An 18,860-nucleotide genomic window follows, 5' to 3' on the forward strand; every position below is an offset into this window, starting at 1 on the left:
ATGCTAGGTTGTGCTATCAAGAATTTCAAGACTTCCATATGTTTAATCCCTGTAACAGAAATAGCTCTATATACCATCTGAAATTGGTCTTTGGTCAGCATTGTGAGACATTGCATCAGAGACCTGGCTTGAAAAAGAACAAGATTCTGGATTCAGAAACATCACTAGACATAATAGAGATCAGTCAGTGCTGCAGAAACAAGGGCCATATTACTGTGAAATAGATAATGACTTAATAGAAAAATCAGCAGTCGTGTTAACTCATACACTAATATGTAGCGGAGTACCAATAGATGATCATAGTGACTGATCACTAGAACAAAATTACCCATTCTAAACAAGAACAAAAACATTCTGGGGATACCTAAAGTAGCTTGACTATGCATTAGGCTGACCAGTCGACATTGTTTACACGAGGGATAGAAGTAATAATCTAGTGTGCAAGCTTTCTGAAGTGGGCCAACTCATGGCTTTTGATTTATAATGTAAGGAAAATACTCTTAATATTAAGTTTTTGTCACAGTCATAGGAACACCAGTGTCCTGATGACTGTGAACCTGAGTGTCTGTTGAACAAGAAAGCAAAAACTTTACTTTTTTCCATGTAATTTTTTTCACAGATTCGTAGGCAATGAGGCTAGGAAAGACCATTCAGTTGAACAAATGTGGCAGAGCTACTTTTTGATGAATGTGGTAGTACTTGTTAATATATATTGCTCTATACCCCAAAATGTGTTACAGGATTTCTGAGATGCCCAGGTGGAACGTCAGGAGGAGCATCGTTTCAACACTTCCCCTCCACCCACAATCATAAGACCAGTGATTGCAAGCTGTTAGGGCTGAATTGGTCTAACTTCCAAACAATGGAGCAACTGTCACAAGGGCATTCTCTTAGATGGCCTGGCAGGTAGAGTGGGGAAAAAACAATCTGAGGTAAAAGAAAGACTTCATACCTAGGCCCTGTAATGAAAGCCATTGAGAAATATGAAAGAGACAAGGTGGTTCTGTTATTAAACCAAAATCTGTCGATGGGAGAGACAAGAAGTTGGTCCACTAGAAGATATTACCTCACCCACATCTCTCTATTGTCCTGGAACCAACACAACTACAACAACATTGCATATTTTGAGAAATATAATTGCGCACGGGCACACACAAGGATGAGAAAGAGGAGTTTTCATGAGAGTGGGTGTCAGGGACCACAGCCAGACAGTCACGTCCATAGATGGACTGGAGAAGGAGGTCGAGCCACAGTCAATAACCTGGGTCCAGAGCTGAAGGGGTGGGGTCAAGCCATAGTCTGGAAGCAGGACCTGGGGCCCAGGGTCAAGTCACAGAAAATAGTCAGGAACCAGGGGCAGGCTGAGCAATCTGCTTGTTGATATCCACGTTTCCGTGGCAGGTCCATAGCTGTGCTTGCACAGCCTCTTCTCACCACAGGCCCAAGAGATCCAATATCTCTTGTCTGCTCCAGGCTGTAGCATGTCTGGAGCACATAGCTGGCATGGTCAGCTGGGCAGATGCACACAACAATGGAGAGCTGCTAGAGAGGAAATCAGGAAAAGGAATTTCAAAAAATTGTGGGTCTTTAAAGGAGAGGGGCAGCTTCCAGTCTCCATAACCCCTGGGCAGTAGAGTTCACAATGGTGACCAGAGCAGTCAGTGTTGGGCATTGTGGGACAGCTGCTGGATGACTATTAGGCTTGGCACAGGTAACACAGTGTCTACCTATCAGCTATGTTGATCTCTGTACCTTGACCTTGGCTCAATGCTGCTTGGGGAGGTGATATTACTATATTGGCCTAATAGGCCACTTACAGCAGTGGAAGACAAATTTAAGTGTGGACACAAGCAGAACTAGATACTTAAGATCTTGTACTTAGCACACTTGAGTACAGAGGCATAAGTTGCTTTCTACTGGCTTTCCAGATTTTGATGCTAGGAGCAGTCATGAACTTATCTGGTCCTCAGAACAAGTTGAGCTGCCAGGAGAAGCTGATGAAGAGCTAGCAATACTAGCTTTCTGACAGTGATATAAGGATAATCCCCAGCAGGCTTTTAAAGACAAATTTCTATCCCTTTTTGCATTGCTGAAAGAGGACTGAGGACCTGACCCATTATGAACAGAGGGAGTTACTAAAGTGCCAGAAGCAAAATGATGTGAAAACTGGATTCTTTTCTTTTATAAGATGTAAGGGCTCTGGAACCAGAGGGGCCATGGCCCTCTCACTTTTTGAAAGTAGACAGGCCTGGCCCATCCACATTTTGCCATGCGCCATCCCACCTCGCCAGCAGCTGGAGCCCAGCCAGGGATTCTGGGCAGCATGGGGCACCACAGACCCTCCATCTGCAGTGGCTGAAGTGCGGGGGCAGAGAGCACCCCATATCCCTGCCCCCAGGGCCCCTCACCCAGTTACCAGGGACAGGCTGTGGCTCCAAGGCCCCATCCCTTGGCTGGAGTCAGGTTGGGGAGAGCTGTGCAGGAGCCACAAACCCTGAGCAGGGGGGCTGCTGGGCATGGACAAGAGCTGGGGGATGCTCTTGTCCTCCCTACCCCAGGCAGGTGGAGGGTCCGTGGTTCCCAGCCTGCTCCAGCTTCCACCTTGGCTGGGGATGGGACCACGGAGGGGGCAGAGACCCACCCAGGGACCCACACACTTTTGGGAAGGCTCCACCACTATTGCTAAGGTGATTCTTGTTGCATCAGTTAACTGGACAGTTTCGTCTGAGATTGATGTCAGTCAAAGATTAAGGAATGCAGGAAACATCTTGACTCTTTTTTTTTCAGTTTTGTTCATTTTATGCGCTTGGCAGTACTTTGAGTATGGTCACTCTCACTATTTCTCTGTAGTCAGTTTCACTTGTGTAGCCTTTTGGTCAGTTTGCCCCAATATTTGTGTGGGAATCTCATATCCCAATGGGTGAGAAATACTTTTAAAAAATGAAAACATGTGACTTGAAAACCTCAAATGTCATTAGGAGGGGTCAGGAGCAGTTGGGAGTACCTGAAAGTAATTGTAACTCCACTTTCAGAAAATGGCTGGGTTCCAAGTAGGCAATGTCCCTTTAGTGGGAAGAGAAGTAGCTGTTTAAAAAATTCAGTAGTAGAATTCTTTTTATTGACCAAGAAAAATCCTGAGAACAGGCTCTAAACCTTGAAAGGTTTCTAATAACAGAAATCTATACAGGGGAAACATTTGTAATTAAATACAAAACAACTCCAAATATTTTTTACGGTGTTGAAAATAGGCCCATTTCCATAGAAAATTTCATGAATTTTATGGAAAAAATAAGCGCATTTTCTACATGAAATTATGCATTATTCAACAACCAATTAACCCCCTGCCCTGTACAACCAATATGGTGGCAACCAATATGGTGACAACCAATATGAGTGGCAGGAAGCCCACGACATTCTAGGAATCAAAATCCTATGAAATCAAATGTGAATTTCATGCAGCTGTACTTGACCCACCAAACAAGGAACTTTACGAACAGTCTGTTGAAAATCTGGAGAACCATGGTGGCTCAGTGCTGATCATAGCACATTGTAAAGGACAAAAAGAATGTGGCAGAAAATGGTCCCCCATTACCCTGCTTCTAAGGTGTGTATCTGAGTCCCATGAAAATCAAAGCATTTCTTCCCAGTGAGTCAAACAGAAGGACTCACCCCCTGCTTACTTCCAATTGGCAATGTTGAATGCTACTCTGTGTGTGACTGACACTGTTTTTTCTATTGCTGATGTATTTTAATACAATTATTTGTTGCATGATATAATTTAATATACTGATTAGTGTGAGAGACAAGTAAAATCTTTTGCTTCTGTGTGGATGGCTAAATATATCTTCACAGTTTTGTTGATAGTAGCCTCTGAACAAAATTTGAGTTACTATCAAAATTCTTATATAGTTTCGGTGCCTAGATTGGAGTGTTTTTTTAATCTATTTTTTTTATCAAAGGCAGCTCAGGAACTATTTACTGCAGGATCATTTTGATAATCTTTAATCCTCAAGTGATAAAGGAAAAAATCACTACCTAGCATAACTTGTATCTCTGGCTGAAGAGTTGTTTAAAGAGTTCTTGATGCAGTTTATGACATCTTGTCACCATTCAAAGCTTTTGAAGATTATTATCTAGTATTTCCTTTCCTCCTGCTCCAGAGAGAGAAATCTTCCATTGTTCATTTAGTGTATATTATACTGGGTTTTTCTGAACGTTGTTCTCATAACCATTTATACAGATACATCCAACACCGTCTACTTCATATGCTTCTCCCCATTTAATTAGGGTCATCTATATTTCTTTCATGTTATAGTGTTACTTATCTATTTAGATTCTGAACCCCTAATCTTAAATCAATGGCAGTTAGGCACCTCTGAAAAACCTCACTAGCCACGTATCTGCATCCTTAGGTGCTAAAACACCTTTAAAATTATAGGCCCAACTTTTCTATCCATAGTGAAAAGTACCTGAGATTTCACACTTCCAAGGCTACAAATCCTCCAAAGCCACATCTGTTTAAACTACATCTTCACTCCCGCACCAATAAATAACCAGATCGCTAGCTTGGCTGGGGTTTAGAAAAGTCTGGGAAGAGAGAAAGCCACTCCTTCTCTCGAATGATCCTCCTACCTGTATTTTGGCCGTAGTCCTGGTGCCAGATTGTGAGGGTTTTCTCCGCATCGCTGGCATCCAAGTGCCCTGTGGTGAAGTTGAGAGGGGCTCAGAGTATGGGTGCAACTTATTTCCCCACCCCTCTGTCCATGGATTGCTGATAATAAATAATTTAATAAATTCAGACCAATAATCACACACTGAGAACTAACCGACACCTCAGTTAGTTAATTTGGACTCTCTCCAGTCAGTCAATCTCATGATTTCTGAGCTCTAAATCCTATTGCTAATTAATGAGCCTGGGAGTTTATCCACCCTCCTATCTTTTAGTGAATTAATTTTGGGTTCCCCTTCATTTATTAAATTCTGGCATCTTCCTGCCGTTCAGTTATTGGATTCTGCGCTTCCTCCTCTCCCACCATTAATTAATGCATTTTCCCCGCTTCGTTCTTTGCGGCGCCTCTCTGGAGGCAACAGGTGTCAGTAATTGAGCACCCCAAATTAGTGGATACTTTTGACCATAATCTCTTATGCTTCAGCTCCCATTTGTAAAATGGGATTGTCATAAATATAAAGGGAAGGGTAAATACCTTTAAATCTCTCCTGGCCAGAGGAAAAACCCTTTCACCTGTAAAGGGTTAAGAAGCTAAGATAACCTCGCTGGCACCTGACCAAAATGACTAATGAGGCGACAAGATACTTTCAAAGCTGGGAGGGGGGGGACAAAGAGTCTCTCTCTCTGTGTGATCCTTTTGCCGGGACCAGAGCAGGAATGCAGGTCAGAACTCCTGTAAAGAGTCAGTAAGCAATCTAGTTAGATATGCGTTAGATTCTGTTTTGTTTAAATGGCTGAGAAAATAAGTTGTGCTGAATGGGATGTATATCCTGTTTTTGAGTCTTTTTGTAACTTAAGGTTTAGCCTAGAGGGATTATCTATGTTTTGAATTGGATTACCCTGTAAGGTATTTACCATTCTGATTTTACAGAGGTGATCCTTTTATTTTTTCTTTAATTAAAAGTCTTCTTTTAAGAATCTGATTGCTTTTTTTCATTGTTCTTAAGATCCAAGGGTTTGGGTCTGTGTTCATCCATGCAAATTGGTGAGGATTTTTATCAAGCTTTCCCCAGGAAAGGGGGTGTAGTGCTTGGGGAGATATTTTGGGGGGGATACGTTTCCAAGTGGGCACTTCCCCTGTTCTTTGTGTAACACTTTGGTGGTAGCAGCGTTTAAGCAAAGCTGGTAAGAATAAGCTTAGGGGGTCTTTCATGAAGGTCCCCACATCTGTACCCTAGAGTTCAGAGTGGGGAAGGAACCTTGACAGGGATAATACCATCCCCTCACCTCACGGAGGTGGGGGAGTATTGTAAATATTAAATGAACTCTTTATGAAGTACTCAGATATTATGGTGATGAGCGCCATAAAAAAAACCTGAAGAAATGAACAATTATGTCTGCAGAGCAGTGTTCGATTAGTGTGCAGTACATAAGACCTAGGACCACATGTTGAACAATGAAGATAAAACAAAATATTGAATAGCTGTTTGTTCAATGAGCAATGTCCATCCTGTGCCCAGAGGCAGGGGTCTTGTGGAATATATAGTATGTGCTCATGTAGTTAAAAACTGTATCATAATGGATACTCACAAGGGGGCTAATTAAGGTTGCACAAGTAACCTTAATTTTGCATTTCCTAACTTTTGAGTGCTTGACTTTACGACCTTAGTCTAAGTCTACATGAGAAACTTTTGCCGGTATAGTAATGTCAGTTAGGGTTTTGTTTTGTTTTTTAACAGCATTACTAAAGTGGCAAAAATCCTAGTGTAGACACAGCAAAAGCAGAGATTATTTTTTTTTTGTTGGTAGAGCTTATTTTATTTGGGGAACCAGTGTAATCTATAGGTTTCAGAGTAGCAACCGTGTTAGTCTGTATTCGCAAAAAAGAACAGGAGTACTTGTGGCACCTTAGAGACTAACAAATTTATTTGAGCATAAGCTTTCATGAGCTACAGCTCACTTCATCGGATGCATTCAGCAAAGGAACCTTTTTTCCAGTATCAGTGTATATTCACTTGGAGGGGTTGCCAGTGGAGACTAGGTCCCAGTAATGTTCTTTTAACATAGTTCTTCTGTGTACAACTTCCAAGGTTTTTATGAGAACAAACAGGGGGAAAAACCCTGAAATTCCATCATATGGTATTGTGGAAGTATAACATTGTATAAGTATAACATTGTATAAGGGGACATGCTGGATACATTGTATATGAGAGGGCATGCCAAAACATGTTACAAAGTATCTGAGGGAGCACACGTAGGGACAGTTAGCTTTTGAATGGAGAAGCAATTAAGATAGGGCCAGCACGTCTAAGAAGCAGGCATCAGAATGGAAGGTGTGAAGGGCAATTAGTTAAGTTAACTGGAAGCTGTTAAAGGAGATTGTTAAGGGTGGCAGGTAATTGAGGATATGTGACTGGTCTCAGGGATCTCGAAGGGTGGTGACTAAAATCTTTTTCTTCTTCTGTCTGTAACTTCTCTGTAACTTGTTCTCCAAAAAACTGTATAAATTAAGAGACACAAGCCCCACTCGGGGGGCTCACTTCTAAATGTATTAGCAGAGCAGCTTTGCTAATAAAACAGAGTGGTCTGATAAATTGTGAGTCTGAGTCAAACTTTGACAGTATCATATTGACCCCCACATGTTCATCAGCAGGGTTGGAATCTTTAGATCAACCACGCAGACCTCTGCCACTTGACCTAAAGAGTAACTGATAGCAGGAGTAGCTTTCCATTTTGTCTTTGGACCACTGCTAGAGAGAGATGGGACCCTTTGCCAGAGAGTTTGACAGAAATTTGCTGACAGCAAAAATTTGGTGAGACTTAAGGAATCTGGTATTCTGTTCCAGGCAGCGGAAGCGAGTGTGCTCTAGTGGGCACAAACCCTGGTGCACCATCCTCTCCAACCTGTCTTTGTGCCCGTCTTATTTCTTCACTCCCCTTTTTGTCTTGTTCCAATCCCATTCACCTTGCCTATCCAGTCCCAGACCCCACTCCTCAGGCTTCTCATCCCAGGCACAATCTCCCTGCCTCAGTCATGACTTGTCCTGTTCCCCATCCCTATCTCTATGAATTTTTACCTTCCTTATTGCTTCCGAATCTCCCGCCCTGGATTCCTCATCCAATCTTAATGTCCCCCAACTCCTTATCCCAGTCTTCCCAGCCAGTCCTAGTTCTTCCCCTCTATTCTGGTTCCTCATCAGATCTGCCTCTCCACCATCTTCATGTTCTCCCCTCCCCACTCCATGGTTCTTGGTCCCAGTCTCTTTTTCTAGCCATTCCAGTTTCCCTCCAACTCCTCACCAATCTGTCTCCCCTATCACCTACTGAATTCCAATCCAGTCACCTTGCCCAACCAGTCATATTCTTCCCCAACTTCCAACCCAGTTTCCCTCTCTTCCCCTACTACCAGCCTTCAGTACCACTCTCTACCCTCTCTCATCCTGATCATTTTCCTTCTGCAATCTACTGCTCCCAGCTGGTCTAGCTCCGATGACCTCTGCATTCTGGGCATTGAGTGTAGGGGTGTCATTGCTTTCATGAGACAAACTCTTCTCTCAGGTCCGGAGTCCAGACCCTCACAGTCCATAGCAACCCAGACAAGCAAGTATAGGGAAGGTCCTTTGTATTCCTGAGCTGGAACATGCTCAGCGTGAATAGAATTTTTTTAGAGTTTAGCAGCTAAAATCCTTTATGTCTCTACTGAACATGTGTAACAGGGAATTTTTTCAAATGCTTATAAATTGGCCAAATTTGGGCAGATTTTCATGTGGACAGTAACAGGCCCATTGCTGACATATAGGCCATCTCCCTGCCAAATTTCTAGTCCTTGAATGTGAGTGCTAGAGCTGTCCATAGAAAAGGGCTCCAGAATTTTGTTGTTATGGGTAAAATCCTTAGCATCTTTTTTTATAAATGGCTGAACTGTTTTGGCTGAAAATTTTCAGAACAATTCAGCATGAGGGAGACACCTGGCCTGGAAAATTTCAGCCTAAATGGTTAAAGTTTCATAAAGTTATGAGGAACTAAAATCAGGGCCTTGTAATGGGAAATGCTACTTAATAGGCAGTACTAGAAGTACTCGTATTTTTCTGGGTATTTTTCTCCCATTTAGTGTTAATTGAAAAAATCCATGAGAATTAAACGATGGGAAAATATATATTGCATTGTTTATGCAATTAATTTATTATATTATGGCTAATTTCTTCTTGCTAAGTTTTTCCTGGACCTTCTCAATTTTTGAATCCATAGTTAAAGTTAGAATTATGACTTTCTAGTTTTGACAAGGACAGCACTGGAGCTGCCAATTCCACTTTAAAGATAAATGACACAGTGTCAGTATGAAGGTGTATGGTGTTAATTGGTACAATGAATTGGCTGCTTCCCTTGGCTAATAAGATACTGCTATTTCTTCAACAGCAACATACTGGCTACAAATTCTGCAACAGATTTGCCAATTTGTATGTTCACAGAAGTTTGTTGTAGTATAGGGAGAGTGCAAAGCCAGTCTAGATGAAAAAGAATATGTTAATACTTTTTCATGCACATTCTCATAAAATGAAAAAAAAATAAGACCATATATTTTTGACAGAAGATAAATTCTGTAGACAATTCTGCAGCTGTTGACTTGACACACTTGTATATTGTTTCTCAGCTACAAGAAAATGAATTCAGATGGCTATCCGACAATGTGGTGATTGTAGTGAAAACTGAACATCTGGGGTGAGTGTTCTGTACTATTTATACACTGGTCTAAAATATGTTTCTCTTCACTTCAAGGTAACTGAGCTTCACAACATCAAAAACATAACCAGACTGCCTAGAGAGACAAAGAAGCATGCAGTGGCAATTATTTTTCATGATGAGACATCAAAGACATTTGCCTGTGAGTCAGGTAAGCAATTACTACCACATCTCCAGCTTCAGGAAATCAAGCTGTATATGAAACAATGACTCAGAAGATGGATTAAGATACAGCAATAAATAGTAAGCCTTATGTTAAAGGAAATGTGTTGCATTTTTTAAAAGTAACCAATACTGGAAGTTTTGATTGTGTTGTTGTTTACAGAGGTTTTGATGATGATTTATTATTTGTCTTTGTCTGGGTTTTGTGCCCAGATGGTCCAGAGACTCTTGAGGTTTTCAGCTAAGCTTGTAGAACAAGTAAACATACCTATGGGACATTATTAAGGCAAGCAGTGACACGGATTCTGTTTTTTGCCAAGTGTTGCTATAAGCGTTTGCTAGGGGAGTGATGCTGTCACGCGAAAGAGAGAGGTAAAAAACAATTAAAATCTCAAGACACTTTAAAGCCAAACTTCAAGCAATTTATACATTGAACAGTTAGCTGGCATGATGAATGAATAAAGTTCTAAGTGTATTTGGGTATTGTGGTTCATAAAATCACCTATCATTAGTGAGACACCAAATGCTTTGTATTTTCAAAGTACACTAGCTTTCTTAAAAAGAAAAGGAGGACTTGTGGCACCTTAGAGACTAACCAATTTATTAGAGCATAAGCTTTCGTGAGCTACAGCTCACTTCCTCAGATGCTCTGAGGAAGTGAGCTGTAGCTCACGAAAGCTTATGCTCTAATAAATTGGTTAGTCTCTAAGGTGCCACAAGTCCTCCTTTTCTTTTTGCGAATACAGACTAACACGGCTGCTACTCTGAAACTAGCTTTCTTGTTTTGAAACCACACAAGTATATGACTATATCCATTGGTGCGTTACACTTAAAAAAATGATTTAAGTCTTTAAAGTTGCACATTTCTTATTAATTGATAACACACATTTGTTTAAGTTGTACTAGATTGTTTAAAGCTATACATTTCCTTAATTATTATTAAACAATATACAGTACCATGAATGCACGTAACAGAGCATTACAGACAAATAAAATGACATTCTGTAAGAGCAGACAGTCTAAATTAGACGTAACACCACAAAGGATAACAATAAATATTGGGAAGGGAGATTGCAAAAAGGCAATATATCATTGGATATGCACATTTAGGCCCCAGTCATGCAAACATTTATCCATGTGCTTAACTCCATTCACATGAGTAGTATCCATAAAACTACTCAAAATCAGAGGGATAACCTGACAGAGAAGTGAATTTTGAGGTAAAAGGGAAAAAAAATTGCTGTGGCTTTCTAGGATCCAGTTCAGGGGTATCAGCAGCAAAGGTAAATAGGTGGTATGTGTCAGTGAGTCTATTAGTTTTATTTATCTATTTTAGAGTTAAAAAATAAGAGACACCTATCCCAGACTCTAGGCCAGTGGTGGGCAACCTACAGTCCACGGGCCGCATGCAGCCCATCAGGGTAATCTGATTGCTGCCCGACAGATATTTTGCTGACATTGACCATCTACAGGCACAGCCCCTTGCAGCTCCCGGTGGCCATGGTTCTCCGTTCCTGGCCAATGGAATCTGCGGGAAGCGGCAGGCCCCAGGGCCGTGCTGGCTGCCACTTCCTGCAGCTCATGCTGGCCGGGAATGGTGAACCGCAGCCATTGGGAGCTGCGGGGGAGGCCATGCCTGTGGACGGCCAATGTCAGCAAAATGTCTTGCAGCCCACAATTAGTTTACCCTGACGGGCTGCAGGTTGCACACCATGGCTCTAGGCACCCTAACATAATCATACATAGAATTCAATTACATTAAATCTCAGCAACTTTAAAATCAGTTCCACAGGAACTTGGCTCTTTGATTCTCTACTGCAGCTAGGAAGCATACCCTCAGCCTGTGGAGAACTGGGAAACCAGTGGTTTATTTTCATGGGGGAAAAATGTGATTGAGTTTCTGTTCACTTATCTTGTTATTTATGGGGTGTGAATGAGATAATTTGTGTCTTGAAACAGGACAAGCTATGCAGTGACTTGGAAAAAGTAATAAATTGAACTATCAGGGACTGTCAACCTATGACCTGAGTTATAGAATCATGGAATATTCAAAAAGACCATTGTATCAACTTCATAAGTTTTATATGTATCTGCATGGGCTTCGGGGAGAGCTACAGTAGTTTCTTGCAGGAACTAAAATCACTGGGGAGTGATTAAAGCAAATCCAGAGGAGCCTCAACCCCTCTGAGCGAAACTGCATATTCTAATTTGACCTGGTTCAAAAGACTGCCAAACACAAAAAAACTGAAAATGATATAAAATGACCACCCTGATGTGGAAAGAAGGGCACTCTCACTCGTTCCAGATTTACCTGTCTAGCACCCAAACCAAACGTGTTGTCTGAGATTTTTGTGAATGTCTTGGTGACAAATGAAACCAGAGGGAAGATGGGTAGAGCATTCGTGCTAGACGTCTCATGCTGAGACTGGTTGGTTGCAGTGTAAAGATTTTTAAAATTCTTATGCTATGGTTGTGTGGGAGGCAAAGTGGGAAAATAGTGGCAATTAGGAGTTGTTTTCTAAGCCACCTTATTTAACTACATTGTCAAGTCAATTATTTATCATTTTATAGTCTTATTAATATATATGGTTGAAGAGCAACGCCAACACAAAATGGGTATAAAATCTCCAGGCATGTGGCCAGACAGGAAAATTTGAAATTAGGGGAAAAAAACTTTTTAAAAAATGTTACCAGTATCTCATAATACAGTATTATTATCATATTTAATGCCTGAAGCTACAAAAGATAATTCTATTCTGATGATACAAAGCTCTAAAAGGGCATAAGTGACAGACCTTTATTAAGTCTTTTGAGAAACAGTTACATAATTCTTCCTATGAAAGTCATATAAAAGATAAAAGTGATTGAAGGATCATCTTGGTGCTATTACTGTGTTCAATAAAATAAAAAAAAATTGTTGGATGAATCAATTCTCAAGACTGCTGTACCAAACTACTCCAAATGGCATAACTTTTATTGTATTTTCAGGGGTCACTAACTGTGGTATTTTAAAACAAGTAGAAAAGCTGTTGTAGGAAATCTTCATAACTATGTTTGTTTTTTAAATGAAAAAAAAAACCTGCATCATGGAATCCTGAATGTAATGTGTAGAAGCACTGGATTTAATGCTCTTTATTATGGGCAGAGCTGATAATATTTTCCCATTATAAAACCCTGTTTAGAGTTACATATGAGTTTGCCAAACTTTAACTATTCAGGCTGAAATTTTCCATGTTGGGTGTCTGCATCAGACTAAAGTCTGTTGGTGAGTTTCACCAGAAATAGTTCAGACCATATTTGGGAGTAGGAAGGAAGATTCTGACAAATGTTTTGTCGAGAAGCTGAACTTTCCTGTGAAAAACCACCCAAAATTGGCCAAGTTATGAGCCTCTGAAAATCTGTTTGAACAATCTCAGTAGAGATTTGTTAGAGTTTGCAGATTCTTTTTTTGACATTTCTGTCTATAATTAGCACACTCAATCCTAGGGTTGCAGGTGCTGAGCAGAACTGTCGCCGTGGTTGCTGCTCCTGGCTGCTGTTGCACTCGCCACAAGAACTGAGAGCAGGAACACTCTCTCTCTCCTTTGCTTTCAGTGCTCCCCCTACTGGGTCCCAGGCAGCATTGCGAGGAAGCTCCCAGACTCGAATGCAGAGTCAAGAGCCAGATTTCAAGCAGCATCTACTATTGTTATCAGTTACTGCATTAACTCAAGATTCAGAGGTCTTAATGAATCTAAATGTTCCAACCATGCTTATGACCCCTTTGGGTGTCAAGGTGATGCCACATGATGGAATATCCATTTGTACAGCTTCATAAAAAAACCCTAGAAAATTACATGCAAGAACATAAGAATGGCCACACTGGATCAGACCAAATGTCCATCTAGCCCAGTATCCTATCTTCTGACAGTGGCCAATGCCAGGTGCTCCAGATGGAGGCACCCATCTGTCAGCCTGATGTTGCATCCCAGGAAGTATGCCGCCTGTCAGGAACCCATGTCCTAGATGTTTAGATTGTCAAGGATTATCCAGCCCTCTGAATACTATCCCATGCTGCTCATTCATGTGGGCTCTAATGATACTGCAAGGTATGATCCTAAAAAGATCAGAAGTGACAACAAGGCTCTGGGAGTAAGGGTGAAGGAATTGGGGGAGCAGGTGGTGTTCTCTTCAATCCTTCCGATCAAAGGTAGGGGCCCAGGCAGAGACAGATGCATCCTGGAGATAAATGCCTGGCTGCAGTGATAGTGCCACCAGGAGGGTTTCAGCTCTCTTAATGGGATGCAGTTCCAGGAAGTAGGACTGCTAAGCAGTGATGGGGTCCACCTATCAAGGAATAGGGAAGAGTATATTTGGATACATACTGGCTAACCTCATGAGGAGGGCTTTAAACTAGGTTCAAAGAGGACAGGTGACCAAAGCTCACAGGTAAGTCAAAAACATGGAGACCTGGGAGAAGGGTTGGAATTTGGTGGGAACATAGGCTGTTATAGCAGGGATAAAGGAGAGATAAGACACAGCTGGAGTGGGGGAATCAAATCAGTATCTTAGATGTTTATATACTAATGCAAGAAGTATGGGGAATAAGCAGGAAGAATTTGAAATGCTAGTTAATAAACACAACTATGACATAGATGGCATCACAGAGACTTGGTGGGATAATATGTATGACTGGAATATTAGAATAGAAGGGTACAGCTTGCTCAGAAAGGACAGGCAGGGGGGAAAAGGGAGAAGGTGTTACCTTATATGTTAAAAATGTGTACACTTGGACTGAGGTTGAGATAAAAATAGGAGACAGACTTGTTAAAAGTATCTGGGTAAGAATAAAAGGGATAAAAAACAAGGATATGTCATGGTAGGGATCTACTACAGACCATCTAACCAGGAAGAAGAGGTGGATGAAGCTTATTTTAAACAACTAACAAAATTATTCAAAGCACAAGACTTGGTGGTGATGGGGGACTTCAACTACCCAGACATCTGTTGGAAAAATAATTCAGCAGGATACAGATTATCCAACAAACTCTTGGAATGTATTGGAGACAATTTTCATTTCAGAAGGTGGGGAAAGATACTAGGGCTGAGACTGTTCTAGATCTGATTTTGACAAATAGGGAGGAACTGGATGAGAATTTGAAATTGGAATGCATCTTAGGTGAAAGTGATCATGAAAGGGAAAACAACACAATAAGACTTCAAGAAGGAAGACTTTAGCAAACTCAGGGAGTTAGGTAAGATCCCATGGGAAGCAAGTCTAAGGGGGAAAACAGTTCAAAAGTGTTGGCAGTTTTTCAGAGAGACATTGTTAAGGACACGAGCAAACTATCCCACTGCATAGGAAAGATAGGAATTATGTCAAGAGACTACCCTGTCTTAACCAGGAAAACTTCAATCATCTGAAACTCAAAAAAGAGTCCTACAAAAAGTGGAAACTAGGTTACATTGCAAAGGATAAATATAAACAAATAACACAAATATGTAGGGACAAAATTAGAAAGGCCAAGGCTCAAAATGAGATTAAACTAGCTAGAGACATAAAAGGTAACAAGAAAACATTCTACAAATACATTAGAAGCAAGAGCAAGACCCAAGGACAGGGTAGGCCCATTACTCATTTAGGTGTGTGTGGGGGTGGGGGGGGACAATAACAGAAAATGTGAAAAGGCAGAGGTGCTTAATCACTTCTTTGTTTCGGTTATCACCAAAAAAGTTTAGTAGTGATTGGATGTCTAACATAGTGAATACCAGTCCAATGAGGTAGGATCAGAGGCTAAAATAGGGAAAGAACAAGTTAAAAATTACTTAGACAAATTAGATGTCTTCAAGTCACCAGGGCCTGATGAAATGCATCCTAGAATACTCAAGGAGCTGACTGAGGAGATATCTGAGCCATTAACGATTATCTTTGAAAAGTCATGGAAGAAGGGAGAGATTCCAGAAGACTGGAAAAGGACAAATATAGTGCCAATCTAGAAAAAGGGAAATAAGGACAACCCGGGGAATTGCAGACCAGTCAGCTTAACTTCTGTACCTGGAAAGACAATGGAGCAAATAATTAAGCAATCAATTTGCAAACATCTAGAAGATAATAAGATAAGTAACAGTCAGCATGGATTTGTTAAGAACAAATGGTGTCAAACCAACCTGATAGCTTTCTTTGACAGAGTAACAAGCCTTGTGGATAGGGGGAAGCGGTTGATGTGGTATATCTTGACTTTAGTAAAGCTTTTGACACTGTCTTGCATGACCTTCTCATAAACAAACTAGGGAAATACAACCTAGATGAAACTACTATAAGGTGGGTGTGACATTCTGTACCTCGGGGAACACCCAGCACCCCCCATGTTCATCCTTACAATATGATTGTGTAGTATCTAATGCAAAGTTTGTCATGTCAGGAATCTTCAGAAGGCTCATTATGTACTGAGCATTCTTGTTATGGTAATGTCATAGTAATCGTTGGTTTCGTTGTTATACTAATGTTATAGTAACGTTCTAGGTTGTAATTTCATGTATATAGTTCTGAGGCTGAAAATATGTCCTCGTAGCTTAAAGCAAGCCCAGACAAAAACTCTCCAGAAGCAGAGGGGCAGTTCGCACCTCATCAGGTCATGTATGGGACAAACTCAGCCCAGCCTCATAGGAACAAAGGACACTGGCCTAGGCAACAACAAAGGATCTATTGAACTCTTGAGCGAGTCTCCCCCGTTCCTTTGGTCAGTTTGGGACTGCGATGAGGTAGTGCTCACCTGACCCTGAAGGGGAGGGGCAAAGCCGAGAGGGAAGAAAGGACATGGTAAAAGGGAGAGTCATTTACCATGCTCTTCCTCTCTCTTCCACCTACATCTACAGACACCACACAAAGCGACTGAAGTGCTGATCAAAGGGCAGAGCCTGGCTGAAGGGCAACCAGCCAGCCTGTGGTGAGACGCAGCTAAATTTGTAAGGGCATGGAAAGTGTTAAGATCAGCTTAGAATGATTTTGCTTTTATTTCATTTGACTAAATTTGACTTGTTATGCTTTGACTTATACTCACTTAAAATCTATCTTTGCAGTTAATAAATCTGTTTGTTTATTTTACCTGAAGCAGTGCGTTTGGTTTGAATTGTGTCAGAGACTCCCCTTGGGATAACAAGCCTGGTGCGTATCGATTTCTTTCTTAAATTGATAAACTCATATAAGCTTGCAGCATCCAGTGGGCATAACTGGACAGTGCAAGATGGAGGTTCCTAGGGTTGTGTCTGAGGCCGGAGATATTGGCTAGTGTCATTTGGTGGCACAATCCAAGGAGCAGTTTACATGCTAGAGGCTGTGCATGAATAGCCCAGGAGTGGGAGTTCTCACATCAGAACAGGGTAAGGCTGGCTCTCAGAGTCAAGGATTGGAGTGACCTAGAAGATCACTGGTCTGGATAACACCAGAGGGGAACATCACAGTGGGTCCATAATTGGTTCAAGAACCATTCCCAGAGAGTAGTTATCAGTGCTTCACAGCCCATCTGTAAGGGCAAATTGAGTGAGGTCCCACAGAGATCAGTTCTGTTCAATATGTTCATCAATGATTTAGACAATGGCATAGAGAGTACACTTAGCAAGTTTGCGGATGATACCAAACTGGGAGGTGTTGCAAGAGGATAGAATTGAAATTTAAAATGATCTAGACAAACTGGAGAATGGTTTGAAGTAAATAGGATGAAATTCAATAAGGACAAATGTGAACTACTCCACTTAGGAAGGAACAATCAGTTGCGCACTACAAAATAGGAAATGACTTCCTAGGAAGGAGTACTGCAGAAAAGGGATCTGAGGGTCATAGTGTATCACAAACTAAATATGAGTCAACAATATAACACTGTTGCAAAAAAAAAAAAGCAAACGTCATTCTGGGATGTATTAGCAGGAGTTTTCTAAGCAAGATACTCTAATCTACTCTACTCTATTCTACTCTACTCTATGTTGATTAGACCTCAAGTGGAGTACTGTGCCCAGTTCTGGCACCACATTTCAGGAAAGATGGGGACAATGGGGACAAAGTCCAGAGAAGAGCAACACAAATGATTAAAAATCTAGAAAATATGACCTCTGGGGGAAGACTGAAAAGATTGACTTTGTTTAGTCTGGAGTAGAGAAGATTGAGAGGGAACATTATAACAGTTTTCAAATGCTTAAAAGGTTGTTACAAGGAGGAGGGAGAAAAATTGTTCTGCTCAACCTCTGAGGATAAAATAAGACGCAATGGGCTAAATTGCAGCAAGGGGGTGTCATAAATATAAAGGGAAGGGTAAACCCCTTTGAAATCCCTCCTGGCCAGGGGAAAGCTCCTCTCACCTGTAAAGGGTTAAGAAGCTAAAGGTAACCTCGCTGGCACCTGACCAAAATGACCAATGAGGAGACAAGATACTTTCAAAAGCTGGGAGGAGGGAGAGAAACAAAGGGCCTGTGTCTGTCTGTAGTCGTCTTGGCCAGGGACAGAACAGGAATGGAGTCTTAGAACTTTTAGTAAGTAATCTAGCTAGGTATGTGTTAGATTATGATTTCTTTAAATGGCTGAGAAAAGAATTGTGCTGAATAGAATAACTATTTCTGTCTGTGTATCTTTTTTGTAACTTAAGGTTTTGCCTAGAGGGGTTCTCTATGTTTTTGAATCTAATTACCCTGTAAGATATCTACCATCCTGATTTTACAGGGGGGATTTCTTTATTTCTATTTACTTCTATTTTTTATTAAAAGTCTTCTTGTAAAACACTGAATGCTTTTTCATTGTTCTCAGATCCAAGGGTTTGGGTCTGTGGTCACCTATGCAAATTGGTGAGGCTTTTTATCCAACATTTCCCAGGAAAGGGGGGGTGCAAGTGTTGGGAGGATTGTTCATTGTTCTTAAGATCCAAGGGTCTGGGTCTGTAGTCACCTAGGCAAATTGGTGAGGCTTTTTACCAAACCTTGTCCAGGAAGTGGGGTGCAAGGTTTTGGGAAGTATTTTGGGGGGAAGGACGCGTCCAAACAGCTCTTCCCCAGTAACCAGTATTAGTTTGGTGGTGGTAGTGGCCAGTCCAAGGATAACGGATGTAATATTTTGTACCTTGGGGAAGTTTTGACCTAAGCTGGTAAAGATAAGCTTAGGAGGTTTTTCATGCAGGTCCCCACATCTGTACCCTAGAGTTCAGAGTCGGGGAGGAACCGTGACATGATGGCACAGTGGTGGGATTAACCTGAAATCATTTTGAGATCCAGTTGAGATTTTTTGAACTAGAAATACAGATTTTAAAAAGGAATTTTTAGGAAGTCC

At 41.2% G+C, this 18,860-nt stretch overlaps 1 protein-coding gene across 4 annotated transcripts in view; it reads left to right on the forward strand.

Annotated features, from left to right (window-relative positions):
* Window positions 1-18,860, forward strand: part of DOK6 (docking protein 6) — a 434,980-nt gene that overhangs the window by 219,044 nt on the left and 197,076 nt on the right. For all 4 annotated transcript variants that reach the window (XM_084619311.1, XM_084619314.1, XM_084619313.1 and 1 more), the window contains exon 3: window positions 9,446-9,560. In XM_084619311.1, coding sequence (XP_084475437.1) covers window positions 9,446-9,560 — 115 coding nt within the window. The remainder of the gene's footprint in view (window positions 1-9,445; window positions 9,561-18,860) is intronic.

Source organism: Lepidochelys olivacea (genome assembly GCF_965140295.1).
Source record: "Lepidochelys olivacea isolate rLepOli2 genome assembly, chromosome: 2".
NCBI lineage: Eukaryota > Metazoa > Chordata > Testudines > Cheloniidae > Lepidochelys > Lepidochelys olivacea.